The following is a 12,130-nucleotide window of genomic DNA, read 5'->3' on the forward strand; positions in this document are numbered from 1 at the left end:
CAGGTTCGATGGTGGGCACTCCGTTCGGGCCTCGATACAAAGAGTTCTCAGCTTCGATTTCGATCTCATATATTCATACTCTTACCTCATTTTTTCCACCGAAAAATCGAGGTATGCGTTAACGCGATTTTACCCATATACAACCATATTAACCTTAATTTTTTTTATTGCAGTTACAACAAATACTCCTAAGCTCTTTACTTCTATGGCAACTTTGGAAAAGAAAATTTATATTTGAAAAAATCAAATATTACGGAGCATGAGAAAAAAGACCATAAAATCCATCCTAGGGAGTACTTATTATGAGTTTAAAAAAATAAAGAAAAAACTAAACTACAGTTTAGTCCAATTCGCTCGGCTTCGTGCTATTGATGGATGTCTGTAGTTTCCATAACCCATTTCTATATTTTGATCGTGACTGAAGAAATGAGCTAATTATCGGTATCATCTTTACTTTACTGATTTCGTGTGTCCTGTGGATCGTATCCTTTCCATACTTCCATTGGCGATTTCACAGATATGTAAGTCATTTCTTTTCTTCTTCTTTGGACTTTCTGGGTCTCTTATGCTTGCAGATTACGCAACTGCGTCTAAAAGTAACATTTGTTGTTTACACTTCATAGAGTGGGAGGAATTCACAAAGCAATTTGATACTTGTTGTTAAAAACATTTTGACTAAAGACAAGATAAATGGAGTCTTGCATAATTTAGGAGACATGTATAATTCACTCTACGGTGTTCTTTGCTTTAATGAACTGGTAATTTTGAAATCTTGCTTGTTATATGATGGGCAAAATTCTGATAGTCAATTAAGTAATTGAAGTTGTATGATAGTTTGAATTCCAGTGTTAATTAAACCTTTGTATATTAAATAAATGGATGAGCTTGTGGGAAGACAACTTATTATGGTTAATACTCTTAGTATCCTTATAAAATTTGTCTTTCCCTCTATCCCTTGCTTGTTCCTGCAACTTAGCTACTACTATTTTGGTGTGTTTCTGTATTCTTGGGTTGATATGTGGAGCAATTGTTAGGGGTTGTTTGGTTTAAAAGCGAGCTGTCCGGGGATTAGTAATACACGAATTGTGATATAAGATTAGTAATGCATGGATTAGTAATACATGGAGTGCAATGTAGGGATTACTTATTATTGAATGTTTGGTTTGTTGTGTTAAAAGTTATTATACCATGTATAGTTCAAAATATGTTTTTATTCTTTTAGCAAAATAAAATATTGATACTATATTGACGGGTTATTTTGTTATTTGGTGGTTTCCATGTATTCCTCATTATGTCCTGCATAAATAATACACTGATTACAGTATAACTTATATGGGTATTAATTATGGAAAAACTAAAAATGGAATCAAATATTCTATTGAATAATGCTAAGTTTTATGTGAAAAAGATAAACGAAACCAAATATTATATTAATAAATATTGAAATTTGTGCGTGGATTATTCTTACCACTAGTCCCAACCAGACTACCTTCCCCGGACCCCGCTTGTGGGAAAAACACTGGGTTTTTTTGTTGTTGTTGTTGTTGTTGTTGTTGTTGTTGTTGTGGTGGTGGTGGTGGTCCCAACCAAATGGCGCTTCGTTCATTTTCCAATTGCAGGATAAAAATAACAAAAAGTTTGTAAAACATGTCTTACTATTTTAGTGTATTTAATCTTGAGCTACTCGTTTGCATGCCCTCTCAACTAGACTCGTGATCCTAGTTTTTCAGGCATGCCTTTGAGGAACATCCTAGTAATATCATAATTGCGAATTCAGAAGGTTTTCTGTTAACTTAATATCAACAGACACTGTTCGTGTTGCAAACTCCTTATGCTGAGAAGAAAATAGCTGACTTGTGATTTTCTTGTGCTTCTGCTGTTCATGAAAGTGAATAAAGGTGGTATGAGCGAGGGCTACTCTTCGCAGGGCTATAGGCTAAGGAAGCCAGAGAGTAATAGTGGGCACTACCATAAGGATGTCATGCCAGGGAGTGAGCTCTGGACTGATGGTCTTATTTGTGCTTTCGAGTTTGTTAGTGGACAGAAAAAAATTGGATCAAAATCTTCTACAAAGGGTTTACCACTTTATGAAATAGATAATGAAATTGTTAGAAAGCCTTCTAAAGCGGCCGAGGCTTCTGCTGAGAGCACCAACGGGGACAGTTTGCTGGATTCTACCCCTATTGTTGAGTCGAGAGCACAGGAAATTTCTCCAGCTGATGGCAAGATGGACAGCCAAAGCTCTCCCCACCAGCATCTTCATAATTTGGATAGAGTTGGAGGGAGCCGTTGGATTCCTATTGGTTGGGCTAGGATTTTTGAACTGGTGCAAACTGTTCAAGCGGATGCTGGATGGTCCACCCAGCAGTTTGATCTCATGGATGATGAAGATGGCCTCACTGTTGCGGATTTAGCCGCTCCCTATTGGGAGCGTCCAGCTGGACCTATATGGTGGTGCCATGTGACTGCTGGTCATCCTTCTGTAGATGCATGGCTCAGCCATGCCCTGTGGTTACATCCTGCAATTAGTATTGCTTTAAGAGATGAAGGTCGGCTAATAAGTGAAAAAATGAAACACCTCTTGTACGAGGTACTCTACTCGCTTACTTTTTTTTTTCCGTTGATGTCTGCGCATTCTTGACCTGTTTGACATTTAGTTCTTGACCTGTTTGACATTTAGTAGTTTATCTGTTGCTTAACATGTGAAATATATTTATATATACTAGTCTTTAGGTACGCGCATTGCTCGTGTATAGTATCTCAATGAGTACAACTTTTTAAAAAAATTGCATAAATGTTTTATGAAAATTTGTGTTTGAGTAATAAAAGAGAAGTGTATGTTCATGAAAAAAAATGAATATTGATCTTATATCGCTAACTTGATAAAGGAAATTATAATATAGAAGTCCTTAATCATCCGTCGAGATGTTCAACTTAGAATTTGTTTCAGTTTCATAATTTTATCACTTTAATTTCTCAGACTATTATGCTTCCTTTTCAGTTTCAACAACAACAAATTATCCTTGAGGATTTAAGATGAAATAAATTTAATGTATGTTTTGAAGTATTGGCTTAGAAGAAGCTTCCCTGGGAATCTGACATTACAAAAACACTAATTATTAGTCTAAAATAAAATATTTACTATCCAAAAAACTTATTTACCATCTCAATTTAAGATTCCTTTTTTGTTAAAAGAAGAAAGAAAATAGGAAAGGTTGAAAGAGATGTTCAAATTGAAATAAAACAAATACGATGGTTTTTCTATCTTAATAATTTTCTTGAATATAGATCAATTCACAGTAAGTTTAATTAATAAAATTAAAGGAGAAAACCTTACTATACATTTTGTTAAACAAATTGTACTGTCAACAAACCTCACTGTGTCCTTTATATCACTATCATATTGAATTTAAGTTCTATGCACTGCTGTAGAAAGTATTTACCCAACCATGTAACTTATAAGATAATTACAGGTAATCTCTTCATATAACATTGTAATATATTAAAAATGGTACCTAACAACTATCACGTGTTACAATTCACTGATATTATAAAAAGAATTCGAAAATTATACAACTTAAATCCATATCACGATCACCAATGCATTAAATCCTTATAGATGTCATATATTTATTGGTTACAATGGTCAATTGTATTAAGTTTTAACTAATGAATTTATTGATAATCTAATTAAGTTAGTTTAAAACGATTAAATTAACTTTAACAAAGTAAGAAAAAGAAAAAGATAAACTTGGGAAGAAGTAATAATCTCACTACATTTCATTCAGCAAATTAAAGGGACCTATAAGGAAATAAAGCTCTTTTATATTAAAATTCTAAATATTAGGACTGTCTACCTAGTTCAAATAAGGAATGATTTAACAAGTAGAATTTTTATTGTTTTCAAAGTCCTCATAATAATTAAATGACAATGTTGTCCCATGTGAATTCTGCTTGTTTCTACTGTTTCTTTCCATTTTTCTTGAGCCGAGGGTCTATCAGAAACAACCTCTCTACCCTCCCAGGGTAGGGGTAAGGTCTGCGTACACACTATCCTCCTCAAACCTCAATTGTGGGACTTTTTGTTGTTGTTGTCCCTTGTGAATTCTATTTTTAAGGATAAAAAAACGAACAATATTTCGGTACGGGCGTTCGCGCTTTTAATATAACTAGTCTCATGGTACACGCTTTGCGCGTGAATTCTATACCAATAAGCATATAAGTTTTTAAAAAATTATATATATTATTATTAAATAATGTCTTTGTGCTATAAAATACAATACAAATTAAAGAAAAAAGTGTAAATTCTTAGAAAGATAATGTTGATTTATTTAGGTAGTTGAATATAGGAAGAAATTATGCCCATGATAGTAATTATATGACTTATTTTGATTTCTCAAAACCTTTGTGGTAATATCTAGGAAAAGTTATTGTTATTCTTATAACCTAATAATACGAAAAGATTATCTATTTATACTTTCAACAAATTTTATATTGTAATTTAAAAAATATTTCATTAATTGACAAGCATAACTCAAATGGTGTTTGAGTGGGCAAGGAGTGAAGAAAGAAAGAAAGACTTTTGTATGGCTATAAATCATTTCACAAGGGTAAAATGGAAAATTTAAAATTAAATTGTTTCTAAATATAGAAAGGTGTCATTCTTTTTTGGATAGACTAAAAGGAAATACATTGGAACGGAGGGGGTAAGAGCGTGTTAAAAAGTGTAAAAGTTTCTAACCGTGATAAACTTTTTTATATTACAGCTGCAGTTTTCTTTTTCAATTACTTGTGAATTTCATTTGGAGAAATATATCTGCTTATAAGATAGTGCAGTAATTTGATTGTCTTAACATGTTTCACTTGGTGGCTAAGAAAATTGATTGAATCAACAGTAATCTGATATAAATTTTGTTTATAGAGAATGATCATGTTCTCATGATATTTTATCATAGGTGGTTGTAGATGGGTAGACCGGTGTTTTGTTAATGACTATTAGTTCTGGCACCAATTTTATATCCCAAGGCAATCATATTTTTTTCTATGGAAGTTGATAATCTTTGAACTGCTACTGAGGTGAATGATTCTGTACTTTGATAAATATACTATCCCCATCTTCATTTCATCCTTGAGATTGAAAACTTACTATTACATATGGATTATCTCAACAACCTGCTTCAGAAGTGACTATTGTAATTAGTGGGTTTAACATATTTGCTTCTAACCATCTTGGATCTTCTTAATTTATCAACTGTCTGTGATGTTCCTTTTCTATTAGATTAATGTAACAGTTTTAGTTATAATGTTTGGACTTGCAAAAGTAATATTCTAACAACATTTACAATTTTTTCTGCTTCATGCCTTCTCTTCTTGTCATTGTGAATTGAGGAGGTAAAGAGATAATAATCTTATCTGTATCAGTGACAACCTCATATCATAATATAAAAGAGCTAAAATGAAAGGGATTGCCTTCTTTCTGCTGTAAGAAATGAAGATCATATTGTCATTTTCACAGAAGTTGGATTTTATTAGGTCCCAGTAAGGGTGGCTGGAGGGCTATTATTTGAGCTGTTGGGGCAATCTGCTGGTGATCCATATGTTGATGAAGATGACATCCCTGTTGTAACTCGTTCTTGGCAAGCACAGAACTTTTTAGTTACGGTTTTGCACGTGAAAGGATCAGCAAAAAGCATCAATGTTTTGGGTATCACAGAAGTTCAGGTTGTCCTTTCTATGGATGCTAAACATTGCCCTTTCTCACAACTTATGTGTTGGTCCATCTGGTCGTTTATGCTTATTCAGCTTTACATCCTTCTTATCTCAATTTGACTTCTAGTTTTTGGTTGCAGAAGTATTTGTATCTGACTCTTAACATTTTGGCTCATATAATCTGTTGATTTCTTCACTATAGGAACTTCTTCTTGCTGGTGGCTATAATGCACCAAGGACAGTACATGAAGTCATTGCGCATTTAGCTAGCCGCCTTGCTAGGTGGGATGACAGGTAAGAAAACTGCTTTTTCATTCGAAATTGGTGAACTGTGTGGTCTTGTAGAACTAGTTGGTAGTAGAAAACATTTGAAGCCTAACTTCAGTGGACGCTTTTCTGCAATGCCCCAGCGTCCAATATCAAATTGTTCTTGTGTAGGAAGAGACTCATCGAGCTGTTAACATATTAAGTATGCAAACACTTTCTGTTGAGTATGCAATCCTTTTGCTATGGATGTTCTTTATTTTGTACTATTATAGAAACGCATCTGCAAAGGGCCTCACTGTTTGAGCCAAATCTATTTAGAGGGGTTGGCTTCAGAAAACATTGCAATTTGATGTTGCAAGATTCACCTTACAAATTTTGTTACCTTCTAATAAAATATGAGACTAGAATTACCATTATATGCAACTACCAAATTGCTAGCTACAGTGAGAAACTTTCTGTTCATGTAAGGTTCATTCATCTAAGGTCAAATGAGAAGTTGTTAATTCTGATATGGAAGTAATTGCTTGGTTTTTGTAACTATATAGGGTTTCAAAAATGCAGTTAGCATCTTCAGGCTCATGAAATTGGCACATGCACGATTGCATTCTGTTGAAAACTTAATTTAGTAAATCAAAGTGTGCTCTCTAACAGCTTAAACATTTTAGATGACATGGTCACACACTTCAACATGATATTAGAGCAGGTAGAGTGCCTCTGCTCGAGTCTTACCGCCATCCATTATCAAAGAATTTCCATGTGCTTGACCCATTAAAAAGTATCAGGCCTGCACGTGAGAATGAGTGTTGGAGATATAATAAGTAAATAAAAATGTAGTGGCCTCTCTCTAACAACTTATACTTTAGATGAGATGGTCACACACTTCAACACACTCCTTCTCTTAAGGTCCAATATATATGCTTGATTTCCGCTAACATGGCAATTTTATGCTCACTTATGCTGGTCAATTACTTTAAAAGGTGTATTCAGTTCACTTATCGTCTTCTACTTCACTCTCTATTCCAAAGAGAACAGGAACTTCTTAAGCCTAGTAGCCATCTCTTTCTCTCTTGCCCCTTAGACTAAAGAGGTCCAATTGCTGCCACATTCACCTAAGCAGCATCACCATATTACTCAACCCCGTAAGACAACGTCATTTCACCATTGCCGTAAGTGCTATTATCCTGCTAAAAGTTTGCTCCAGTAAATCGGATTTGCCAAAGGGTACACCTTGTTTTCATTGTGTCAGCATGAGGACACTAAAAATTGTATTTCAATCAATGTGGATGAATTTATCCCTGTTGTCTGCTTCATGCTTTACTCTTCATACTCTCATAGGAGGTAGTGAAGTGTTTAGTAAGTGATTTTTGTTTGGGGGATGGGGGTGGTGAAAGTGATGGGTGATAGTGATTTTTGTCACTTAAAGTCAATGGTGTTATATTCCCGTGGAGAAAAAATCAATGGTGTTGTACTAGTGAGCTGAAAGAGGGGTGAGGACAGTGCAGTTATGTCATTTTCGACGGAAATTTAAGTGTTTGTTCTGTCTTATCCCAATAATTTTAGCAAACTACGGTGTAAACTTGTTTATTTGTCAGTGAACTAACAGAAGGGTCCTTAAATGCAAGTTTTACAGAATTTTGGATAATTAACTGACATGTAACGGTTCTAAGCATCAGAGTGAAGAAAAACCATGACACAACAGATGTTTATTATCGAGTAATCCTAACCTAATTCTTTTTTCGTGCTTATCCGAAGGTTATTTCGGAAATCGATATTTGGTGGAGCGGATGAAGTGGAATTGAAGTTTGTTAACAGGTAAAAGAGTTTCATGTCATAGTTTCGCTTCCTGGAAGCGATTACTCTTTCATGTCGCATATTCTGTTATAAATAAGTTTTCTTTTCTTTTAATAGGAGGAACAAGGAAGATCTGAATCTCTTAGTAATAATTCTCAACCAGGAAATCAGAAGATTATCAAGACAGGTCTACCTTGTTCCCTGATTGAATTTCTTACTTTCCCAAATCTTTCTATATCAAATAGGGAGTATCAATCATGACAACTTATTGCATATTATTGGTCATATCTTGGTAATTCTGGATTAGCTTTGAAGCATGCTATTCTTTCCTTGCATCATGAAAATTCCTTCCGGGTCAAGAAATATGACCTACACTAGCATTTTATCTTGTTATAGATGAATCACCTAATAGTGTTGGACTGGTTGCTGTGTCATATTCCCTTTAGACGCCAATAGAAGAAGATGAACCTGCCATCATAATGAAATATCAAACAAAAGAGAGATTTCTGTGGTTTTCAGAATTTCTAACAGCTTATCGTAGTAAATTGACTCAAGTATAGAAAATCTGGGTTCTTCAGCTGAATTTACTGAGAGAAGTGCACAAAATTTACTAGTAGCAAGTCACAGTATATATTACTTAAGCTGCTTATCTATCCTATGGGTCTTGCCATAGGATTACACCGCCTAAGATGACCATTCAGCTTTTTCTTCAATCATATCCATTGGAAGGTATTTGTTTACATTGCGAACTTTATTGCAGCTACTCCAATATATTCTTATCATGTTTGTCAATTATTATTTGCTTTTCAAGTTTCCTATTTGAAGGAGGTGCTGTGGTTGGGAACAAGATCCCAGTTCAAGAAGTAAAACTGACTTCACCTTTTCCAATTCTATAAATCCTATGGATCGGGACATTATATCCAAAAAGTGAAATTTTGAAGAACCCTTCTTGAGTATCTATTATTAAGTATCAGGGGGTTGGTGGTATTAAATAGCGGAGAGCCGGTGACAGTAAAAGTTCTGTGTTTAGGCTCTTCAAACTTTTACCTTGGGTAGCATTTACATGAATTTTAAGTTCTTCAGGACTTTTTGATCTTGTGCTGATAATCACTTTCCTGGGAGTATGCTATTCGCCAAAACATGTTAAGTACATTTTAACCCTGTTAGACCTTCGTGTTGGGGATGGAGTCGACTGATATCACTTCAAAATGCAATATTTATTCACCATATCATGTATTTCAAATTCCAATGTTGGCAACATAATATAGGCCGTTTATCCTTGTCTTTTGCATGCTTTGTTGAATGTTCAAGTATGAGAACTGTTCTCGAGTGACACTGGTTATGTAGTGTAACGCAGGTTATTAGAGTGAAATGGTCACTTCATGCTAGGGAAGAGATTGTTTTTGAACTTCTTCAGCATTTGAGAGGAAATACAACTAGAATTCTACTTGAAGGAATAAGAAAGAGTACGAGGGAAATGATTGAAGAGCAAGAAGCAGTTCGTGGACGCATATTTACAATTCAAGATGTCATGCAGAGCAATCTCCGTGCATGGTTGCAGGTTTGTTTGATGTTCAATCGACTAGGGTTCCACTTCATTCTAATACCAGATGATTAAACTTCATTTCACTAAGGCCTTTCCTTAAGAGTTCTCTCAACATCTAATGTAATGTTTTCGGACATTGTTCCAATTTCAGGATAAGAGTCTCAGAGTTTCTCATAATTTAGCTGTCTTTGGTGGATGTGGCCTTGTTCTTACGATCATCACCGGTCTTTTTGGAATCAATGTGGACGGGATCCCTGGAGCTGCGAACACGCCTTATGCGTTCGGTCTATTCTCAGTCCTCCTTGTCGTCCTAGGCATCGTGCTCATTGCTGTTGGCTTGCTATACCTCGGGTTAAAAAAGCCGATCAGTGAAGAGCAGGTCGAAATTAGGAAACTTGAGTTGCAGGAGTTGGTCAACATGTTCCAACATGAGGCTGAGACTCACGCACAGGTTCATAAGCATATTTCTCGGCATAACTTGCCCCCGACAGCTGGTGATAAGTTGATCGAAGACACAAATTATGCTCTTATCCAATAATTTCAACACCTCAAAACCATTCATTAGTTAAATAACTGCAGTAGTAGGATAATTAAGACACCAGTGGTCAAGGACTCCTAGCGCGCGCTCGAGTGTATTGGTGCCTGTTTACTTGTAAAAGATATTCCCAACTCTTCTTGTCAATCATCAGAGGTAATACCAATAGCAGTTTTCCTTACTGTACTGTACTTGTCTTCTCTGCGCTTCTCCATCAAGGTACCTTATGGATCTTTGACCTAGAGCTGTTTAATGTTTAATTTCTTGAGTGACTTTCAATTCATTTCAGATTTGGTTAATTAAATAGTTGAACCAGGCAAGAAGATGAATGATCAATTCTAGCTCAAATTGACTAGTGCAAGCCTTTTTTAATATGGAATGTACAAAAAAAATCATAACCGAACGGACTCATTTCACCGGTCGTAATCACAATCTTCCTTATATCACCTCGTGAGCATTGCATTTATTTTGAAAATATTTTTCCCGAAATAGCTACACACGTTTTAGCCCCCTTATCTCACAGCATGGCTTCAAGTAATTCTCATACTAGTAACATGCGTATAAATCTCACCTTATCTCACCACATGCCTATCAACCCCTATCCTTATACCATCGCATGTGTATCAATATCACAACACAATAATCAACTCGCACCACACGTGCCCATATGCCACAACACTTGCCAAAAATCAACAATACCAATGTTACTACAACATATAGCCTACGACTCAACCACAATATGAGTAAGAATCTCAATAATAACAAAATAAATGAGAAATACTCAATGAGAAAAGATATCTTAATAATAAACAACTTCAAACAAGAATATTGCAACAATAAAAGAGGTTACAAGACAATAAGAGAGGTAACAACTTCAACTAAAACATATAAGAGCAAACTTGACAATAAAAGATAGAACATGTGCTAACAACGTCAAATATAGAGCATGTGAGAGTAAATTTAACCATGGAAGATATAATATGTTATGACAATTTCAATTAAATGCATGGAAGAAGCCTAAGAGTCTAAAACGGTCAAAATACCACATATAAGCCTGTGTACATACTCGTCATCTCGTGTACACGTCTTCCACATAATTCAAATAACACAATCAACCCAGATCCTAAGGGTAGTTCCCTTTTCCCCCCAAGGGTAGATCTTGACTACCCGTAACCCCACAAGTCTATATATGTGTTTGTTTTCAAATTCGAGTCCAATTCGACTCTCAAATATCAAAGTTTCATTTTTCAAAACTTAGACAAAAATTCCCAAAATTTCTCTTTGATTCTCATAAATCTGATGTTAAATCTCATATATAATCATGAAATATAGTTGGAAAATAATTAAAACTATTTAACCAATGATTGCTGGTGAAAATCCCCTCTCCGAATCACCTCTTACCGAGTCTATGGTTCTAAAATAAGGAAAATGAGATGAAATCCTGACTTTTCAGCCTTTTGTTCAGTTGCAGATGTCACAATTGCGACACTGGGTTCGCAATTGTGAACCCTCGCAATTGCAAAGAAAGTCTCGCAATTATGGCTACTAACAACCTAAGGGGAAAGTCACAAATGCGATACTGGCTTCTTATTTGCGAAGCCTGTTCCAATCGCAAATGCGACGAAATATTGCTAATGCGATACTACCCAGCCCAGGTACTACTTTGCAATTGCGATCCAGGCATCGCAAAATGCGACACCTGAGATCCCCTACTAAGATCGCAATTGCGATGCTGGTGTTCGCAATTGCGACACCTAAGGCATCAACGCACCAACAATCCTAATTTAGTTCAAAACTATTCTGAAACACATCTGAAACTCTTCCGAGCCCTTGGGGCTCCAAACTGAATATCCACATAAGTCTAACAACATCATACGAACTCGCTCGCACAATGAAAACACAAAAATAACATCTAGAACTATGAATTGGACATCAAAACGTGTGAATTTCAAAAGAAAACTCAAGAACCTCAAGAATTGCAACCAAACGTCTGAATCCTATCAATCCAAATTCATATGACACCAAATTTTGCAGGCAAGTTACAAGTAGAAAAATGGACCTATTCCAAGTCCAAAACCAGATTCTGAACCCAATAGCCACAAAGTCAACCTATAGTCAAACTTAGTGAAACTTCTAAACCTCAAATTGCCAACTTCCGGCAAAACAAGTCAAATCAACCTAGACACCTCCGAATTAAATTCTGGGCATACACCATAGTACAAAATTACAATACGAAGCTATCAAAACACCATTCCGGGATTCTTTTCACAAAAGTCAAACTT

At 35.4% G+C, this 12,130-nt stretch overlaps 1 protein-coding gene across 5 annotated transcripts; it reads left to right on the forward strand.

Annotated features, from left to right (window-relative positions):
* The first annotated feature begins 328 nt into the window (after positions 1-328).
* On the forward strand, positions 329-10,029 carry LOC107806824 (uncharacterized). Of its 5 annotated transcripts, none has more exons than XM_016631073.2 (8): positions 329-521; positions 1,723-2,590; positions 5,533-5,721; positions 5,912-6,003; positions 7,729-7,788; positions 7,885-7,954; positions 9,125-9,328; positions 9,465-10,029. In XM_016631073.2, exons 2-8 carry the CDS (start codon positions 1,883-1,885, stop codon positions 9,849-9,851), a joined length of 1,710 nt encoding a protein of 569 aa, XP_016486559.2. In that variant the 5' UTR covers positions 329-521; positions 1,723-1,882; the 3' UTR covers positions 9,852-10,029. The 5 variants fall into 5 exon arrangements, with proteins under 5 accessions (XP_016486559.2, XP_016486558.2, XP_016486561.2 ...); XM_016631072.2 differs by having other exon boundaries at positions 1,731-2,590; XM_016631075.2 differs by having other exon boundaries at positions 1,890-2,590.
* Positions 10,030-12,130: the final 2,101 nt, after the last annotated feature.

The sequence above is a fragment of the Nicotiana tabacum genome, chromosome 3 (assembly GCF_000715075.1).
Source record: "Nicotiana tabacum cultivar K326 chromosome 3, ASM71507v2, whole genome shotgun sequence".
Classification (NCBI taxonomy): Eukaryota; Viridiplantae; Streptophyta; class Magnoliopsida; order Solanales; family Solanaceae; genus Nicotiana; species Nicotiana tabacum.

What these genes read in the sequence shown, in the direction of transcription:
- LOC107806824 (XM_016631073.2), top strand. Translation starts at nt 1,883, where the DNA reads ATGAAAGTGAATAAAGGTGGTATGAGCGAGGGCTACTCTTCGCAGGGC. An exon ending in TGAAACACCTCTTGTACGAG is followed by an intron (nt 2,591 to 5,532) that starts GTACTCTACTCG and finishes GGATTTTATTAG; the next exon opens with GTCCCAGTAAGGGTGGCTGG. An exon ending in TCAGAAGATTATCAAGACAG is followed by an intron (nt 7,955 to 9,124) that starts GTCTACCTTGTT and finishes AGTGTAACGCAG; the next exon opens with GTTATTAGAGTGAAATGGTC.